Genomic DNA, 20241 nt, shown 5'->3' on the forward strand with positions numbered 1-20241 from the left:
ATCTGATGCTGTTTCCTGCAGGAGGGAGAACAGCGGAAAAAAGTGAAACTCCACCCTCCACCTCTGCCTCCCGCCCCCGGGGCCAAAGTACAAAGGGAGGAGGAAGAAGGGAACGGGGTTGGAGCCATCGGGTTGAGAGAGCCCGGCCGGGAAGAGGCAGCTTGGCCCAGCTAGAGACACTCCAGCCACCCCCTGCGCAAAGAGACCCAACCGGAGTCCAGGCGCTGCCCCTTGCTGGCCCCACCTTACACTTGGCGGGTGCCGGAGCCAGACTCCCAGGACTGCTCCAGACTGAGGGACGCCCGGGCCCGTCTGTGCCAGCGATGGTGAGACGCCGGAGGCCCCGGGGGCCCACCCCCCGAGCCTGACCACACTGCCCTAGGTCGCCTTCCCCCGGAAGCCCGAGATGCGGGGGGCCGGGAGGCGACACTCCTGGCTCCCCAGAGAGGCGTGGGTCTGGGGCTGAGGGCCAGGGCCCGGATGCCCAGGTTCCGGGACTAGGGCCTCGGCAGTCAGCAAGGGTGGGGACCAGGGGCACCCAGGGAAGGTCCCCCACACCCACCAACGCCAGCTCCCAGCCATGGAGCCCTTGAAGAACCTCTTCCTCAAGAGCCCGCTGGGGTCATGGAACAGCGGTGGCAGTGGGGGCAGTGGGGGAGGCGGCGGAGGTTGGCCAGAGGGATCCCCGAAGGCGGCAGCTTATGCCAACCCTGTGTGGACAGCCCTGTTTGACTACGAGCCCAATGGGCAGGACGAGCTGGCCCTGCGGAAGGGCGACCGTGTGGAGGTGCTGTCCCGGGATGCAGCTATCTCAGGCGATGAGGGCTGGTGGGCGGGCCAGGTGGGAGGCCAGGTGGGCATCTTTCCGTCCAACTATGTGTCTCGGGGCGGCGGCCCGCCCCCCTGCGAGATGGCCAGCTTCCAGGAGCTGCGGCTGGAGGAGGTGATCGGCATCGGTGGCTTCGGCAAGGTCTACCGCGGCAGCTGGCGAGGCGAGCTGGTGGCTGTGAAGGCAGCTCGCCAGGACCCCGATGAAGACATCAGCGTGACAGCTGAGAGCGTGCGACAGGAGGCCCGGCTTTTCGCCATGCTGGCACACCCCAACATCATTGCCCTCAAGGCCGTGTGCCTGGAGGAGCCCAACCTGTGCCTGGTGATGGAGTATGCTGCCGGCGGGCCCCTCAGCCGCGCCCTGGCTGGGCGGCGTGTGCCCCCCCATGTGCTCGTCAACTGGGCCGTGCAAATTGCTCGTGGGATGCACTACCTGCACTGCGAGGCCCTGGTGCCTGTCATCCACCGAGACCTCAAGTCCAACAACAGTGAGTTTTGGGGAGCATGGGTGGAGGTTGGCATGGCCCAAGTACACACCTACTAACAACGCTTAGCTGAGCCTACCTGGGGATCTACTAGAGGCAGGAGTTCCTCCCCTAGGGGAATCTGAGTTGACCGGGGTGCCCGTGGGCTCACACTAGCCCCAAAGCAGGAGTTCCAGGCACCCCACAGAGTCCTTCACGCCCCATCCCCAAAAAGAGTCCTTGATCCCAGCCCACAGCTGCCAAGTTAAAAAAATTGGAACCTCTCACGTGGGCCGTAAGCAGCTTGCCTAACCGTGGCCACTACCTCAAGGAAGGAGGAGTGCTGGGTGCTGGCGCCCCCTCATCTGCAGGGAACTCCCCTGAAGTTCACCGTTGTCCTGTTGGTGCCTCCTCCCCCCTCCACTTGTGGTGGGCAGCTCCTCCAGAACAGAAATCTCAAAGGGGGAAAAACCACCCTCTTCCCCTGCCCCGTGGTGGTCAAAGCTGGGGCCAGGGATGGAATTCTGGCCCCACCCCTCCCCCCCTGGCTGCATGATCTCTAGCTGGTTATTTCAACTCAGAACCTCGATTTCAGACTCGGTAAAAAGGGAGTGATCGGGAGGGTGAAACGGCTTAACAGGCTGGGCATCCGATGCCCGGTACACAGTGGGTCCTCAGCCATGGGTGTGGATGTTTGAAGGCTGGATCACCAAGAGGGCTTTGCCTGGAATCAGCACTTGGGAGTGGGCGTGGCGGGGCTAAGAAAGACTCAAGCGGTAAGGCACTCCATCTCCAGCCATTTCAGGTCCTACACGCTGCCCAGCCTGGGCCCAAGACAAGCAAGTGGCAGGTTGGGAGGGCTTTCTGAAGCAGACGAGCTTCACACCAAGCCCAAAGCAGGGAGTGTTCAGGAGGGACCCAGTTGGATGCAGGGCCTGACAAGAGCAAAGGCAAGGAGGCAGGCCGCAGCACGGTAGTGGGTACCTGGGCTGGGCCTGCTGGGGGCTGAGGTGCAGCTGTAGAGCAAAAGGAAGGGCCGGTGAGGTCACTGGAGAGGCACGGGTGGCTCTTGGAGGGGTGAGCATGGATATTTTGAGCCTCCTGGCCTGGGCTGAGCATGGATAAGCGGCTTGTGGGGAGCAGAACACCAGGGCCCAGTGATATCCAAGTCCTTGCCAGGGCCAGAGGGGCCTGGGGAGGCCTGCCAGCGACCCCACCCACTCCTCTCATCCACAGTAGGGGGCAGATCCCACCTCTCAGCCTCCCTCCTGGGCCCTAGCCATCTAGGGACCCCCACTCCCTGCCCCAGCCTGAGGGGGATTCCCCGAAGGCCTGGGGGGAGGGGACTCCCGTCTTCTGTTTTTCCTCCAGTTTTCTTTCCAGAAAAAATGGAACAATAGCCCAGGCTCCTGCTCCCCACCCTCCCCACCGCTTCCTGCGTTTCCTGCTGCCCCTGAGCCGGCTTCCTGCCCCTGCTCCAGCCTCTGCTCTCTCCCCAGCCCAGCTGCCTGCAGGGGAGGAAAGAGCTGGGGGTAGGGGGTTTGTGGGAGAGGAAGGAGCCAGGGATTGCGCCCCTACTCCCCCCCAGTTCCCTCCCAGAGTCTGGGTGGTGGTGAAAGGCAGGCAGGGTGCCCTTAGCCTTGCTGAGCCTGGCCTCCCACCTCGCAGACCCCAGTTCTAGGCCCGGGCTGCTGTCTGCGGCATTGGCGGGGGGAGTCCCTGGGATGGGGGGGGCGCAGGCAGGAAACAATGGCGTGATTTTCCTGGACAATGGGGGCCTTGTGAGGAAGCCTGGCAGGGAGAGGAGGGGGAATTCTCTAGGCCCACGAGTCACAGGACTGACCAGCCAGCCCAGCCTGGGCCTGACCTCCCCCAATTCTCCACCAAAGGACCCCCGCCCCCATTGGAGACCTGAGCCAGGCCTCCCAGAAAGGAGAAGTAGGGACCATGGGAGGGAAGCGGAAGAGGCGTAAGCTGCCTAGGCCACTCCCGAGCTTCACAGAGGCAGCCCAGGAAGGGGGCTGGGGGCCAGGTCCCTTTCAGAGGCAGGGAGCCCTAAGGGGATGCTGGGAGGGGGATCTCTAGCCCCTTCTCCTCTGAGTGACCCCTGACCGCCCCATCCCCAAGGTCTACATCAGACACCAGAAGAGCAACTTGGGTTGGAACAAATTCAAGGCACTTGGAGAAAAGCAGGGGACACGGAGGTGAGGATAAGGCTTCACAGGTGTCAGGTCAAGCTGGGGGGTAGGAGGCGGCAGAAAGGCCACCAATAGAAAGAAGTCCTGAGACTTCGAGTGAGTTGCTGCCCCTCTCTGGACTTCAGATTACCTGACCGAAAAAGGGAGGCTGGCCTCCCAGCTTGAGATACTGGCGCAGAAGGTGATTCACCAGTCTGTGAGGTACCACAAGTGGCTAGAGACCCGACTGAGAAGCAGCCGTCAAGAGGATGGGTGGGTCCTGGCACCAGAGGAGGCGGGAGTCCCTCCCCCCAGCCCCAGTACATGGATCCCTTTGCCTGGTCCCTCTCCAGCTGCCTGCCCCAGCCTGCGGCGGCTCTTCTCTGGAATGAACTTTCGCAGAGCTTACTGAATGGTCCAGTTCTGAGTCTTCAGCAGCCGGGCCGGAGGCTGTTGTGAAGCTGGGAGTAAGATGTTAGAGGTTGGAGGAGAAAGTCAATGTGAGAGAGATTAGCAGCAGAATCTTTAGGACAACTGTCAGATCCCGCGCTAAAGCTTTAAGAAGCGTGATCTCGCTGGACTTGCCTGGCGGCTCAGTGGTTAAGACTCTGCGCTTCCTCTCTACAGGTGGCACGGGTTCCACCCCTGGCTGGGGAACTAGGTTCCCACATGCCGCTTGGTGCCGCTAAAAAAAAAAAAAAAAGGTGATCTTGTTTAATACTCATGATGACCCTCTGAGATGGGTTTTGTCGTCATGCCTAGCTTTAACTGTTCAGTACTCAGCCCCAGTTTAGCTAAGAGGAGAGGGTAGATTGCAGGATCATTCTCTGAATTTTGAGAAATTGTGGGAAGATTTGCCAGGCATGGTGGAAGGATGAAGATGGTTGTTGAGGGCATAAAGACGTCAGGTAGGGCAGCTGATAGGCAGCTGGATCGACTTCTGAACTGGAGCTCCCAATGTGGGAGCTGCCAGTGAGGAGGGGGCAGCTGGCACCTGGGAGAGTCCAGGACAGCCTGGGGGCAGTGGGCCAAGGTCAAGGGGAGGCCAGGCTCTGAGGAACGCCAGCATTGAAAAGGCTAAGGGTGGGGAGGCCCTGAAGGAAACAGCAATAGCAGCCAGAGGTCCTGGGAGCCAAGGACAGCAGGGAGGGGTTGAGCAGCAGTGCCAGATGCCCCCAGGAGGCCCAGAGAGCTCGGCCAGCAGCAGGATCAGGAGTTGTGGCTTTAGACCTAGAAAAGCGAATACCCTGCTTCTGTCACCTCCTCTGAGAAGTCTTCCCTGACTCGCTGGGCTGTATTAGGTGCCCGTGTCCTCTGCCCCCACTATGGTGCTGTCACTCTGGGCAGGATTGCTGAGAGGTGTGCCCTGAAAGGACGTGTGTTCAGAAATGTCATTGGCTTGGATGTCACTTCTCTACAATGCAGTTGGCTATAACCAGAAAAGTAGAGAGGCCTCTTCAGAACCTTGAAAATTCTATAATTTTGTCCTCTTTTTATTCCTCTAAAACTTCTCTCCTTTGAGCCATGCTTTTCCTGGTGAGAGATTTGCAAGCTGCTGCTTCTCCTCTCTGTACAGAGTATGGTGGCCCCATATGGGACAAAGCCATCAGCCCTTGCCACGTGTATCCACTACTACATTTGTCCCAAACTCCTTTCTAGCCAAGAACCACCACTTTCTTAGACCCCTTTCTCTCTCTTCACATCCAGCTGCATCAGTGGATATCTTTTGGAATCTTTCCCCTGGGAGCGGGTGCGCTAGCCACAATGGGACATGGACACCAGGGGTCTGTAATGCCTGCTGGGCTTCCTTTCTCACGAGGGGGTTCCCTCCTGCTCCCCACCCCGAGGCAGGTTCTGATTCACACTCCTGCCTCAGCAAAATGACAAGACACAGGTTTCTCTTGAAATCAAAGTTACAAATGCTGAGAGGCTGCCATATTGCCCACTTCTTTCTTTCTTTTTTTTTTTTTTGGCCACACCGTGGCATGCGGGATATTAGTTCCCCAACCAGGGATTGAACCGTGCCTTCTGCAGTGGAAGCGTGGAGTCTTAACCACTGGACCACCAGGAAGGTCCCCATATTGCCCATTTCTATTCCGTGCAGTGTTAGGAGAAAGTTAGAGCACTGGCTTTGGAAGCACACAGACCAGGTCGTGGCATCTGCTTTATTTGCATATGCCCTAGGTTAAATCAAATTATTGCTCAGTCTCCTCTTCTGCAAAATGGGGATAATGATGTCTACCTCATAGACTTTTATTTTTGTGAGTGCTAATGCTGAGTGTAAAATGCCTGGCCTCTGGTAACCCCTTGGTAAATGTTTCCCAGCCTTGTGCTTATTGTCTGATTCTACCCCAACCCCAGCTATGAGCTCTCCAGGGCAAGATTGAGACCAGTTCACCTCGGTGCCCCCAGTACCCAGCCAGGATGTCTGTCAGATGACAGTTTGCTCCCAGCTCCTCCCTTGTCCCCACCACCTGAGCCTGGAGCACCACAGCCCTTCCTCTCTTCCCCAGTTCTGCTGCTGCAGCCCATTGAAGGTGACGACATGGAGCACAAGACCCTGAAGATCACTGACTTCGGCCTGGCCCGCGAGTGGCACAAAACCACGCAAATGAGTGCTGCAGGCACCTATGCCTGGATGGCTCCTGAGGTTATCAAGGCCTCCACCTTCTCTAAGGGCAGCGATGTCTGGAGGTGCGGCTGGGTGGAGGCTGGACAGATATGGGGCTGCAGAGGGCAGAGGTGGCTGCCAAAATCTAGGGCTGGGCAGACAAGCAGAGCCCAGAGGGAGGGACACAGACCACTGAGCTCTTGGTTGCCTTGGGATGAAATGGCAACGAATAAGTAGAGGAGGGGACATAGACCCTTTGTCTCACCCACAGTTTTGGGGTGCTCCTGTGGGAACTGCTGACTGGGGAGGTGCCCTACCGTGGCATCGACTGCCTTGCTGTAGCCTATGGAGTGGCCGTTAACAAGCTCACACTGCCCATCCCATCCACCTGCCCCGAGCCCTTCGCACAGCTCATGGCCGGTAAGGGGATGGGGCAGGAGGGTGAGGGGCAGAGCTCCTTGGCCCAGGACATATCCACTCACAGACCCCTTCTTATCCTGTCCCCCCTCCACTCCGTTTCCCCAGATTGCTGGGCGCAGGATCCCCACCGCAGGCCCGACTTCGCCTCCATCCTTCAGCAGTTGGAGGCACTAGAGGCGCAGGTCCTGCGGGAAATGCCGCGGGACTCCTTCCATTCCATGCAGGAAGGCTGGAAGCGCGAGATCCAAGGCCTCTTTGACGAGCTGCGGGCCAAAGAAAAGGTGGGAGGAGTCGGGGTCCCAGGGTTGGAAGGGGACGCCGGGAAGGAATGTCTCCCCGGGTTCCATGGGGCAGAAGGTGGGGGTGAGCGTCTGAGACCGTACCCGACTGACTCCACCGCCTCCATTGTCCCGGGCACAGGAACTACTGAGCCGCGAGGAGGAGCTGACCCGCGCGGCGCGTGAGCAGCGTTCACAGGCAGAGCAGCTGCGGCGGCGCGAGCACCTGCTGGCCCAGTGGGAGCTGGAGGTGTTCGAGCGCGAGTTGACGCTTCTATTGCAGCAAGTTGATCGCGAACGGCCACACGTTCGCCGCCGCCGCGGAACCTTCAAGCGCAGCAAACTCCGCGCGCGCGACGGCGGCGAGCGCATCAGCATGCCGCTCGGTAAGGGGCGGGTCCCAGCACGCCGCCCGCCATTGGCTTCGTGGGCGGAGGGGTGGGGTCAGACGGGTGTGCTGGCCACACCGGGATTGGTCTAGGGCGTTGGTGGGTGGGCCTGTAAGACGAGGCTGGAAGGGGAGGGGCCCGGAGTGTGTTTTCGTTTGTGGGCGGGTTTTGGCGGGAATATTTGCATGTCGGCCTGGGAATGGCTACGGCCGGGAAGGGGCGGGGCTCATGAAAGTTCTGAGAAAGCCGAGGGAGTGGGGTGGGGCCGCCTCCTGGGAATCTCCGACTCCGCTGCGCTTCTCCGCGTGAGAGGTCTGCTTTCCTTACGGAGAGCCTGGGGCCCAGGAAGGCAGTGAGGCCGACCCCAGTCACCCAGCCACTGTGCCAGGCCCTGTTCCAGCACTGCCTGCGTGGCCTGGGAACTGCCGAGGGGCCCTGCAGGTTAGGATCCAGTCTCTCCTTCACCACAAACCTGCGCCCTGCTTCCCCCCCAACCCCAGACTTCAAACACCGCATCACCGTGCAGGCCTCTCCCGGCCTGGACAGGAGGAGAAACGTCTTCGAGGTCGGGGCTGGGGACTCGCCCACCTTCCCCCGGTTCCGGGCCATCCAGTGTAAGAAACTTCGCCTCCCCTTGCCCATGCCCTTACCCCCAGACCTTATCCTTTTGTCAGTCAAACCTTATCCTTGGAAGTAGATCCCACACACTGTCTCCTCCTCTTCTCCCTTGCTCCCAGGCGCCCTCCCCTATCTGTCTAAACTGGTACCTCTAAGTTCCCCAAGCAGCATGCATTTTACAACTTTTTTCAGTCTAGCAATTGTATGACACTATGTCCCATTCATTTTCCTAAACACTTTGCTAATATTAATTTCTCACGAAGACCCTGTGAGGTAGATGTCCTTGTTATTATATAAGTTTTACTGATGAGAAAAGTAACTGCCTAATGTTGCACAGCTAGCAAGTGGCAGAGTCAGAATTCAAACCCACGCAGTTTGCTGTAGTGGCTGTACTAACTACTAAGCAGCAAATGCCGGGTGAAGAAGGACTAGATGAGATGCCTCACTGCCAGTCCCAGGACCCCACACCCGCCTACCCCAGTTCTGTTCAGATTCTCTGTGGCCCAAAGCTCACCCTGGGAATGGGATGGGGCCCAGCCTGACCCACACCCCACCCCAATCCTCCAAGAAGTTGCCCCTGGAGCTTGATTCTCATGATGGGAGGACAAGGATCAGGGTTCTTGACCTCAGCTCAGACTCCTTCCATTCCCCCCTCCCCCTGCCCGCCACAGTGGAGCCTGCAGAACCAGGCCAGGCATGGGGCCGACAGTCCCCAAGACGTCTAGAGGACTCAAGCAATGGAGAGCGGCGAGCATGCTGGGCCTGGGGGCCCAGTTCCCCCAAGCCCGGAGAAGCCCAGAACGGGAGGTGAGTACCTGAGTGCCACCCACCGAGTGTCTTCTGCCTCCCAACAGTCCTGAGATTCACGAAGCACAACTCCCCTCTCGTCCCCTCACCAGGAGAAGGTCCCGCATGGACGAAGCCACGTGGTACCTGGATTCAGATGACTCATCCCCCTTAGGATCTCCTTCCACACCCCCCATGCTCAATGGTGAGTGGCCTTGTCTCCCCCCAGCAGACTGTTGCTGCACTCCTGTGGGTCCTATGGGCAGGCTACAAGAAGCCAGCCTGCAAGGCAGGCCATTCCTAGAACCCAGGTCTGACCCATCAGCCCACAACTGAGCTGGATCCAGCCTAGGCCTCAGGGACCCTATTCAGGGCTGGCCTGCAAGAGGGCTCTCCCCTGGCCCTGTGGCAGCTGCTGTGCCCTCAGCAAGCTCTAGGGAAGACAGGAAAACAAGGAACGGTGCCCCGCATTTGGGACCCAGGGGAAGCTGGGCCGAGACAAGAGAAGGAAACTGTGCATGTGGGGTGGAGCTAGAAAAGTGGCTGCCACACTGTGCTTCTCAGAGTCCCTTCTGGGGAGCCTGTAGGTGGAGAAGAGGATAAGAAATCTGAACGGGTGGGGATCTAGGGCCGACTCACTGCATCTGGGGCAGTTCTGGACTTTTCTGTTTTCCATAATGGCAATAGCACTTACTGTGTGTCAGGCATTCCATCCAAGCAACAATCTCACGAGGGATTATTATACCCATTTGAGAGATGAGAAAACAGAGGCTCTGCGAGGTAAAGTAATCTGCCTAAATCCCCCAGCTAAGGATTTGAACCCAGGGAGACTTTGACTCTCATGCTCGTAGTGAGCTTTCCCAGAAACTTTCACTTGAAGAAAGGGTTTCTCACATACAAACTACTTGGGAAGCTAGGGGGTTAGCAGAAACTGGGGCTCCTGTGTCAGAGGGACAAGGGCTCAGCTCAGCACTGCCCAGCATTGGCAGGGACTAGAAAGTTGCAGCCTCCCTTGCCCGTGGGTCCCTTTAGAGCCCCCAGCTGTACCTGCTTCTCGCAGCCAGAATATAGGACCTGGCTTAACTGTTATCAGACCAGAGTCCTATTCAGCAAACAAGTTAGACTCACTCCTCTCACCCCACCCAGCGCGTCACCTCCACCATTACCTGAGCTACATTTCACAGTAACAATAACAGCAAACGTTTATTGGGTCCTTCCTGTGTGCCATTTTATAGAGGAGGAAACTGAGGCACAGAGAGGTTAAGTGGTTTGAAATAGGGCATACAGCAGAACAGGGATTTGAGCCCAGGTCTGACTCCAGAGGCAGGGCCCTGGAGCCCCGTCTGCCACACCATTTTCTGCTCCAGCAGTTGCATTGCCCAAGCTGGCTGTGCTGCAGGCACTGAACTGAGAATTGGAAGGCCAAGGGGGCTGCTTGTAGTCACCTGCTCTAGAACGCCCCAGGCCAGAAGGGTCAATGGAGAACTTGAGGTCCTGTCAACCTGGGTGTGTGGTCTGAAGGAGCCCCTGACCATATTCTGCAGATCCATTTGGCCTTACTCTCCCTGAGCTCCCAGGAGCAGCGACACAATGGCCTGGACCCCATCTTTCTCTGGCTTGCCCTCTTACCTAAAAGGATATCACCTGTCCCAGCCCAGCTGCTGGCTGAGCACTTGGTTCCCCTGGTGCAAGCCCACCCTCCAGCCATCTTGGGCCCACCTACGAGTGCATGACCTTGACCTCCCAACCACCCACAGAGTGAAAAACCTGGCTAAGAATGAAAGACCCTGTGAGACTGTCCCAGGCATTAGCCACACCACCGGGGAGCCCCAGCTCCCACCCCTTGTCCGCACCTGGGTGTTCTGGCCCCTGGGGAACTGGTTGCAATGAGTGGCAGATTGGTGGGCGCAGTCAGCCTGCACTGACAGCAACTGCCGCCTGAAGCTTGTTGCCCTGGAGCCGCTAACTACCACGTGGCCGTGTCCTCTCTGTGAGGCCCCACAGAAGCGATTTCACCTTCGTCTCTGGGTCAAGCATGTTTTTTCTCTTTCTCCTTAACAACAGGGTTGCCAACTCTTACTGCCAGGGAGCTTAGAGGCAAATTAAAATCCTTGCCGAGTTACCTGGGGCAAGTCGCTTACTTTTGGGAACCTCGGTTTCTCAGAATATCGGCCTCAGGAACTTCTTTCCATTCTTAGTTTGTGTGCTGACCTCCAGCTTCACTTCACTTTGTTCCATTTTTCTTGCCTGTTTTAAACATGTTTTTCCCCTGTTCTGTTTAAACTCACTGTAAATGATCAGTTTCCTCACCTGTAAAGTAGCGTAACAGCAGTCACCTTACATGGTTGTCACAAGGATTGTAAGAATGGACTCTTCCATCAAACATGTATTGACATATATTATGAGCCAGGCATCAGTGTGCTAGAGATCAACGCTGCCCTGACCTTGGGGAGGGCCTAGTCTGGCGGAAAAGCAGACTCAGAAATAAACAAGGACAGTAGGGAGTAGTACGTGGTGGGGCGAGGGCTGTACAAGGCATAACGTGAGCAAGAACCGCACAGGTTACAGGGGATTCTGGCAAAGCTTCTAAATGAGGAAAAACCTCTTGTTTTCCTCTCCATTCTACTCACTTCACTTCTGACACTAGATGCCTGGGGGTTTTCCCCACACCGACCAATTCTGGGACACCAGCTGTGGGTCCTACAATCCAATCCAATTCTAACACTGCCTACCTGGAGTTAGTTTGTGTCAGACCCCACAGGTTAAGGGTTCAGGCCCACAGGACTGCTCCTCCCCACTTCAGACACCAGTTGTACGTTCGGGTTGTCACCTGTGCTCCCCACCAACCAGCTATAAATCAGAGGTCCCCACGACCCCCTCCTCAGATCTGATGATTTGCTAGAACAGCTCACAAAGCTCAGGAAAGCCATTTACTTACCAGATTACCAGTTTATTAAAAAGGTTACAGGTCAAGAACAACCAGATGGAAGAGATGTGTAGGGCAGAGTATGTGGGAGGACACAGAGTGTCCACGCCCTCTCCAGGCACGCTACTTTCCCAGCACCTCCACTGGTTCACCACCCAGAAGTGCTTGGAACGCTTTGGCTGGGTTTTTATGGAGGCCTCATTACATGGACACGATTGATTGCTTAAATTCTTGGCCATTGGTGATGGGATTCAATCTCCAGCTCCTCCCCTTCCCAGTGCAGGTGGAGGTTGAAAGTTCTAACCCTCTAATCATATAGTTCGTTCCCTTGGCAACCAGACCCCATCCTTAGGAGCTTTCCAAAAATGACTGCATCAATATGAACTCAGATGTGGTTAAAAGATCTCCTTATGAATAACAAAAGGCACTCCTTTCACCTTTATCATTCTAACACTTAGGAAATTCCAAGGGTTTGGGGAGTCCTGTACCAGGTATGAGATGAAGACAAAATATATACTTTTTTATAAATCAGAATGTCATAGCTTCACAGAGGATGTGACATCTCAGCTGGGTCTTGAATGGTAAATAAGGGATCACTGAGAGCCGAGGTGGGGAAGGTGTGCTGAGCGGAGGGAATAGTGTGTGTACAGCCGTGGGGCCCACCACACCTGAGGAAGAGGAATCCAGGTTGGAACTCGGAGGGAGAGCTGAGAGCCAGGGACTCACAGGCCTGAAGCAGCAAGTGGGGTTCAGGCCTGCATCCCCTCGGTCTGTGGAGCCCAGTGCAGCCCCAGCACATGGGCCAGCAGATGTTTGTTGAATGAATGAGTGAAGGTGGAAAGGCAGGCAGGAGCCAGTTCAGGAAGGGCCTGGAAATTGATGGGGGACTTTTGAAGCAGACTTGTCTTTAGCAGATTTGCATTTTAGAAGGCAGTGGTCACTGCAGGGGTGGGGTGGGGTGGGGGGATAAGAGTCAGAGAGATGGGGGTAATTCCCTGGCGGTCCAGTGGTTAGGACCCCTGTGCTCTCACTGGCAAGGGCGCGGGTTCAGTCCCTGGTTAGGGAACTAAGATCCCGCACACCGCATGGTGTGGCCAAAAAAAGAAAATAGAGAAAGATGAGGTAAGGGTTGTGGCTGAGGACAGGGACCCCAAGCAAAGTCCTGGTTCATAGCAGAAACTCACTTTTCCCAGCTTTGCATTTCTTCCTCTGGACACCCAGCCCAGCGCTCCACTCCAGGCAGGCCCAAGGAAGAGAGAGAAGGCTTTGAAACCCAGACAAGGAGCTTAGACTTTCTTCTAGTGGCAGTGGAAAGCCATGGCAGGTTCTAGAGCTAAGGAGGACCTGACAAAATTGGGGTTTGTGGGAAGCCATCACAGACTGCCCTACGTCCTCAATGACAGGTTCCTCAGACCCACCCCAGGTGGTCTAGAATGGAGTCGGGCCAACCCTAGGCCCACAGGTTAGGACACAGATGTCCTGAAATCCAGGGCAGTTCAGGCTTAGCTGAGCCCTTAACTTCTCCAAGCCTGGGCCATGAGGATCAGACAACATAATGCCCCTAAATCATTCAGCTCAGGCCTGACGCAAACAGCTCATCTCTCTGAGCCTCAACTTCCTCATTTCTGGAATAGGGACAGTGATGCGTGCCTCTCAGGGCTGTTGTGTACATTGGAATTGACCTGTGTGCTCCCGCTGGAGGGGGGCGGGCGAGCAGAAGGACCAGGGCTGCCCAGCCAGGAAGGAGGTGGGCACAGAGCACGGGTCCCAGACCTGTCCCCGGACCCCTCCAGATATCCACTGAGGCCACTGAGGCCCCGATCTGGCCTCAGCTTGCTTGCTGGTGGATCCCCTGCCTGCCCTCCAGCCCACCCTCCATCTCTGGGCTCCAGGACACCTGGTTGCCTCCCAGGCTTTGCTCCTGCTGGTTCCTCAAACTGCGATGCCCACCGCACCCTGCCCGGCCCCGCCCCTTCTGAAAGGCCAGAAAGTGTGTCTGCTGGGGGAGGCGCGGCGGCCTGGGAGGAGTTGGGCTGGCCGTCAGAGGGGAGCAGAAGCCAGCCCTTGCTCCAGGGCCGCCGAGGGGTCCCCCCGAAATCGGCCTAACCTGTGTACCCGCCACCAGGTAACCCCCCGCGGCCGAGCCCGGAGCCCGAGGAGCCGCGGCGGCCGGGCCCGGCGGAGCGCGGCAGCGGCTCCGGGACGCCCAAGCTGATCCAGCGCGCGTTGCTGCGCGGCACCGCCCTGCTCGCCTCGCTGGGCCTCGGCCGCGACCTGCAGCCCCCGGGTGGACCCGGCCGCGAGCGCGGGGAGCCCCCGCCAACGCCCCGCGCCCCGCTGTCCACACCGTCCCCCGCCGAGCCGCCCCCCTCCCCGCTCATCCGCTTCTCCCCCGAGATGCCGGACGCCCAGGCCTCCCCGCTGAGCCCCGACGCCCCCGGCTCGCCCTCCCCCGCGCCCCTGCTGCTGGAACTGGGTGTCCCCGCCGGCCAGCCATCAGCCAAGAGTCCCCGGCGCGAAGAGGAGAGGCGCGGTGAGTGGCCTCTGCCTGGTGACAGAGGGGAGGAGGGACTGGTGGGGACGCGCAGGGCAGTACAGCCGGGGCCACAGCTGTCTGCTGACTGCCCCCTCAGGGCGATGAGGATGCACCATAGGGAACTGAGTTCCCGGTTCAGCCATCCATGGCGGGGCAGGGGCCAGGCCAGGCCAGTTGTGAGATAATAGAAATGAAGATGATGACGCTAGCGAACTCCTACAGGTTGCTTACTTGTGCCGGGCACTGTTGCTAGTGCTTTACAGAGGTTGCCTCATTCAGTTATGGAAACAAGGCTGTGAACTAGGTACTCTGGTTATACCTGTTTTTCAGATGAAATATCGAGGGACTCCAGGCTCCCACTAGTAAGTGGCCGAGCTGGGATCCAAGCCCAGGTCCCTCTGCTCCAGAGGACTCCTCACTCTTAACTGCTACGTAGTAAACAGATGCGCCCCTAAGCATGAAGGGCCGTGGAAGCTATGAGTCCCGTAACTCACTGTACAGATGAGGAAGCTGAGGCCCAGAGCAGGGCAGTGCCTCCCGGGGACACCCAGGAGGTGGTGACTGCCTGACCTCGGCCCTCTCCCCCTCCCTTCATAGGAAGCGCCGTCTCGCCCCCACCAGGGATATCACGCTCTGCTCCTGGCACCCCAGGTACCCCACGCTCACCGCCTCTGGGCCTCATCAGTCGACCTCGGCCCTCACCCCTTCGCAGCCGCATCGACCCATGGAGCTTTGTGTCAGCCGGGCCACGGCCTTCACCCCTGCCCTCGCCACAGCCTGCACCCCGCCGGGCACCCTGGACCTTGTTCCCAGACTCAGACCCCTTCTGGGACTCTCCACCCGCCAACCCCTTCCGAGGGGGCCCTCAGGACTGCAGGGCGCAGACCAAAGACGTGGGTGCCCAGGCCCCGTGGGCACCAGAGGCAGGGCCCTGAGTGGGCCGGGCTGCTCCCCACGCGCCCACCGCCCTCCAGGAGCCTCAGCATACACTGGAATAGGAGCCGGTCATGCCTCTGTAGCTGCCTTGGTTTCGCCCAGGGACCCCGCCCCCCCCGGGGGTCAGGAACACTACACTGCACAGGAAGCCTTCACACTGGACGGGGGGCCTGCACCCCTCCACACCTGCAACGTGCAGGTCCCCCGACTTACCCGCCCCACTGGGGCCCAACACTGTACCCAGCTGGTTGGGAGGACCAGAGCCTGACTCAGGGAATTGCCCCCAGGGGTGGTGCAGGGAGGAGGGGAGGTGCAGGGGAGAGGGGCCGGCCTTAGCTGTCACCAGCACTTTTGACCAAGTCCTGCTACTGTGGCCCCTGCCCCAGGGCTTCGTGCCTGGGCCCCCCTGCCCCGGGGGTCATTTGGGGCCGGGGCTCTCTGGGTGCCTTCCTGCTGCCCCGGCCAGGGTTGGGGCCATGGCCTCGGGATCCAATGAAGCCAAATAAACTCCCCAAGCTGTCTCCCCATGCACAGCCTGTCACTTTCTTGGAGGTAACCAGGGGATCCAAACCGTCACATGACCCTGGGGACCTCATGCCCTCAGCATGGGCCTAGGCTGGGATGCTCTGTACCACATCCCTCTCCTGGGATCAAGTCCGCTTCATCACCAGGCATTCAAGGCCCTTCTCAGCCTCCCTGGCACCCACACGCTCGGGCCTCACCCATCTTCTCCCACCCTCACTAAGCCTTTCCCACCATTTCAAGCAACTGTGTTTGCTCTGATTCTTCCTGTTGCTGGGTGGTCCCGGCTCATCCTTAAGGCCCAGCAACAACATCACCTCCCCTGGGATGCCCTCCCAGCTATGCTGCTCCCACCCCAGGCAGCTCGCTGAACTCAGGAGCCCACAGCCCTCCGGGTGGCATCTTGGTGGTTTGTCCTGGGTTTGTTTCTATCCCGTGGTCTGGATACAAGAGGGGGCCCCCACCCTGACACCCGGCTCCACTCAAGCTTCTCTTAATGCCATGGGGTTCTGCGGACTACCCCTCCCACACCACGCCCTAGGGCAGGGGCCCTGGGCTCAGCCCCTCCATGGTTTATGGGAGGCGGGGTCCAGGCTCCCTCTCCCCGTCCCCTGCGCACTCCATGGCAGCCAGACCTACTGTGACTCCAGTGTTCACCGGGGTGGGGACTCAGGAGGGCTGGGCATGAAGGGTTCTCAGGAAGCACTGAGAGTGGAGGGAGCATCATCTGTCCAGGGAGCTCCGGGCATCCTCCACTCCTGTCCTCGCCTCGCCACCCTGCCCCACCTGCCCTCTCCCACTCCACAGCCCAGGCCGCCACCTTTCCATCCGGGATGCCTGCACTAGCCCCCTCCATAGGTCCCCTGAGCCACATGTCCTCAAGGCCCTGTGTCCTGACCCCCAACTCCGCCCCACCCCAGCAGGCCTCTGTTTTTCTCACCACCCTAGCTCTTTCCCACCTGGCCTGGCCTCTTCTCTTCCCCAGCTGAAATGCCGCTCCTCAGAGGAGCTTTCCAGGTGATGCTCCCCCGGAACTCTCCCCCAACACCCGGGGCGTTTCCCTCAGGGAGCTTGTGATGATGTGAACTTGTCCTGCGTCCTTGCCAACAGGCTTCTTGTGGGAACACCAGGAGGGCAGGGACCTGGTCTGTCCTCTCCCCTAACGTCCTCTGGGTCCGGGCACCTGCTGAGCGGGTGAATGGGGTCTGTGACTGAGTGAGCTCATCCCTGAATAAACCACCACGGTGTGACTGGGAGCCGGTCAAGTTACCTCTCGGGGTCTCGCCTTCCTCCATCCCGCCCCGGACCACCCACCACCCGACCACCCAGCTTTGGCGAACTGGGCAAAAAACTTCTTGCCCCAGAAATGGGGAGGAGTTATCCAGCTCACCTCCTCGCCTCACCCTCCCAGCCCCACTCACCCCAGCTGCTCTCCCAGGCTTCCCTCCCTCGCCAGCCACCCACGCTGCACCTCCTCCCAGCCCCACCCTGCCCGGCCCCTCCCAGGTGCCTGTGGTGGAGCAGTCGGCTCCCAGGGCACCTCTGATGGACTCTGGGCGGCACACCATGTGGGCTCTGAGGCCCTGGGCCCGATACGGGCTACTGGTTGTGGCCCACCTGCTAGCCCTGGGACTTGGGGCTGCAGTGCTCCAGGCCCTGGAGGGGCCTCCAGCACTCCAGCTCCAGGCCAACCTCAGGGCCGAGCTGGCCACTTTCCAGGCGGAGTACAGGGCCTGCCTGCCACCCAGGGCACTGGAAGAGCTGCTGGGCACCGCCCTGGCAGCCCAGGCCCACGGGGTTTCCAGCCTGGGCAATGGCTCCCAGGCCAGGAACTGGGATCTGCCCTCAGCCCTACTCTTCACTGCCAGCCTCCTCACCACCACAGGTAAGGCCGCCAGGAGGCCGGGCAGGAAGGGGCGCTTGAGGCCATTGCTACCTGGGGTCCCTGGGGGTGCAGCCCTTCCCCCAGCCCCAAAGTGCTAGACAGAGCCCAGGCCTTATTAGCCCTGTCATCACAGCTGGGGCTCCCCACACCAACACACCCCAACTAGTGCCTCAACTTCAACTGCCAGGAGGGGTGTGGGCTCCTCAGTCCCACCCCCAGGCACCCTTTGAGACCCAGGAGAGGTGCCCAGACCCTGCGGGCCTGAGGCAAGACCGGGAACATGAATTATGGGATGGATTCTTGGATGGAGGGAAATGGAGTGAACCCAGGGGATACAGGACCACCATCCCAGAAGGAGTGTGAGGGAAGGCTCCCGGGGGAGGAAGTCCCCATGAGATGGTAGCCAAAGCAAGAGGGCACAGAGATAGACACGAAGGAATTCCTGGCAGAGGGAACAGCATGTGTGAAGGCCCAGAGGAATAAAGCAATGGGACCCACAGCCCTGGGGGGATTTGTCCTGCAAAGTGTCTGAATATTTTTTAAAGGCCATTTTCCATCTTTTTAAAAAATTTATTTATTTTTGGCTGCGTTGGATCTTCGTTGGCCGTGCGCAGGCTTTCTCTAATTGCAGCAAGCGGGGGCTACTCTTCATTGTGGGGCGCAGGCTTCTCACTGCGGTGGCTTCTCTTGCTGCAGGGCACGGGCTCTAGGCGTGTGAGCTTCAGTAGTTGTGGCACGTGGGCTCAGTAGCTCTGGCTCACAGGCCCTAGAGCACAGGCTCAGTAGTTGTGGTGCATGGGCTTAGTTGCTCCGCAGCATGTGGGATCTTCCCAGACCAGGGCTCAAACCTGTGCCCCCTGCATTGGCAGGAGGACTCTTAACCATTGAGCCACCAGGGAAGCCCCATTTTCTATCTATCTTCTTTTGGAAAAATTGGGAAACCTATTTGCACTGAGCCAGAATCCTTGTGGAGTAGAACAGGGCCTGCCCTGGGGGCAGAGCACATGCTCTCCAGCCCACCCCAGTCCCCACCACTCCTTTTTGTCTTACTTCTGACTCCTCTAGGTATTTGTGTTTACAGCCCTGGACCAGCCGACCCTGTTCCCCCAGCATGCCCCGCTCTTTCACCTCTCCCTGCCTTTGCACACACTTTTCCAGCCTTGAATGCCTTCTCTCATGTGCGCTGCCTCTTTTGCAGCCCTTCGTGTCAGGTGTCCTGACTGTTTTTCCTGCCTGCCTTCCCCACTGGAGCCTGGGCAGACTCTGATTCCAGCACAAGGCCTGGCACCCAGGATAACTTGATATACCTTTGGGGAATGAAAGAAGGGGTAACATTTCACCTGGTGGGTTTGGAAGTGGAAGTCAAGGGCAGAGCTGAGGAACCTCTCAGGAAGCCAGGCTGCCTTGGGGTAGGACAGCAGCTCTCAGAACTGTCCCAGCTACAAGAGGCCTGAGGGGACTGTCTCTTTTAATCCTTTCTTGTTCCAGAAAATAAAAGAGTGGCCCAGAGAGGTTAAGGGACTTGAGTAAGACCCCAAGTGAATGAAGAGCAGAGGCAGACAGAGCCCCTGCCTGAACAGTTCCAGCAATCTCAGCCACCAGAGGGCAGCCTTCTACCGGAGGGAGGCTGGAGGAAGTGGGTACCCGGCAGGCATCCCACTCAGGTGCTCTTTACCCTTGTCTCCCTCCTCTCCAGGTTACGGCCACATGGCCCCACTATCGGCAGGTGGAAAGGCCTTCTGTGTGGTTTACACGGCCCTGGGGCTGCCAGCCTCCTTAGCACTTGTGGCTGCACTGCGCCACTGCCTGCTGCCTCTGCTCAGCCGCCCGGGTGCCTGGGTAGCCATCCATTGGCAGCTGACGCCGGCCAGGGCTGCGCTACTGCAGGCATCTGGGCTGGGCCTGCTAGTGGCTGGTATCTTCGTGCTGCTGCCAGCACTGGTGCTGTGGGGTCTGCAGGGCGACTGCAGCCTGCTGGAGGCCATCTACTTCTGCTTCAGCTCACTCAGCACCATCGGCCTGGGGGACCTGCTGCCTGGCCATGACAATGGCCTGCACCCAGTGTTTTACTACCTTGGCCAGTTCGCACTTCTGGGTGAGTCCAGCTGCCAAGGAGCGTGACAGGGAGGAGAGGAGGGAAGAGGAGCCTGGACTACAACTCCCATAAGCCACTGGGGAGGCTGAGCCTCACGGGTTGGAAGGACCCTGCCCCAGGGCAGGGTGTGGGAGGTTTAGTCCAAAGTGCTAAGAGAATTGTGAGGGCTGGTCACTTGCTGGGAGGGGAGTGGGGAGCATCGTCAGCACCCTGAGCGCCGCCCTAGTAACCTCTCCTCCCCAGGGTACTTGCTCCTGGGGCTCCTGGCCATGCTGCTGACCGTGGAGACGTTCTTGGAGCTGCCCCAGGTCCGTGCCATGGTGAAGTTCTTCAGGTCCAGGGGCCCTCTGAACGCTGAGGACGAAGGTGGCATCCTAGGCCAGGATGAACTGGCTCTGAGCACCCTGCCACCCTCAGCAGCAGCCCCAGAACGGGCCCCAGCTTGCTGACAGATGTCAGTGATGGAGTTGAGCTCCTTTCAGGTGGAGAAGCCTGAGGAGGAAGCCATCGGGAGTGGCTGGGGAAGCCTCTGGGGGTGGGAGGGGAAGGGATGGATGTAAGGACCTCAGGGAATGTGTTAATAAAAAATAAAACGGGCAACACCTCCGACTGTTTTCGTCTCCTTTCGAAATGGGACTTCCCTACAGTGATCAACAACCCAAACCCCATCACCCTTCGAAGGCAGAGTTCAAGCCTCTGGTCTCGCCTTCTCCAGCATCTGAGAACCTCAACTCCACACAGCCCCAGTAAGGATCGCAGACAATCTT

The 20241-nt window shown here is 58.8% G+C and overlaps 2 protein-coding genes across 4 annotated transcripts; both read left to right on the plus strand.

Moving 5' to 3' along the window:
- Positions 1-35: 35 nt before the first annotated feature.
- On the plus strand, positions 36-15499 carry MAP3K11 (mitogen-activated protein kinase kinase kinase 11). 3 transcript variants are annotated; one of them, XM_060158656.1, is made up of 10 exons: positions 36-1319; positions 5986-6166; positions 6355-6503; positions 6609-6784; positions 6924-7167; positions 7671-7784; positions 8424-8595; positions 8688-8779; positions 13626-14033; positions 14367-14533. In XM_060158656.1, the coding sequence occupies exons 1-10, from the start codon at positions 581-583 to the stop codon at positions 14459-14461; spliced, it is 2370 nt and encodes a 789-aa protein (XP_060014639.1). In that variant the 5' UTR covers positions 36-580; the 3' UTR covers positions 14462-14533. The 3 variants fall into 3 exon arrangements, with proteins under 3 accessions (XP_060014639.1, XP_060014637.1, XP_060014638.1); XM_060158654.1 differs by lacking the exon at positions 14367-14533 and adding an exon at positions 14634-15499 and having other exon boundaries at positions 54-1319; XM_060158655.1 differs by lacking the exon at positions 14367-14533 and adding an exon at positions 14634-15499 and having other exon boundaries at positions 62-1319; positions 8460-8595.
- A 139-nt stretch (positions 15500-15638) lies between these two features.
- KCNK7 (potassium two pore domain channel subfamily K member 7) lies at positions 15639-20062 on the plus strand. Its single transcript, XM_060158657.1, has 3 exons — positions 15639-17379; positions 19076-19474; positions 19718-20062. Exons 1-3 carry the CDS (start codon positions 17040-17042, stop codon positions 19921-19923), a joined length of 945 nt encoding a protein of 314 aa, XP_060014640.1. The 5' UTR covers positions 15639-17039; the 3' UTR covers positions 19924-20062.
- The last annotated feature ends 179 nt before the right edge of the window (positions 20063-20241 follow it).

The sequence above is a fragment of the Lagenorhynchus albirostris genome, chromosome 9 (genome assembly GCF_949774975.1).
Source record: "Lagenorhynchus albirostris chromosome 9, mLagAlb1.1, whole genome shotgun sequence".
Classification (NCBI taxonomy): Eukaryota; Metazoa; Chordata; class Mammalia; order Artiodactyla; family Delphinidae; genus Lagenorhynchus; species Lagenorhynchus albirostris.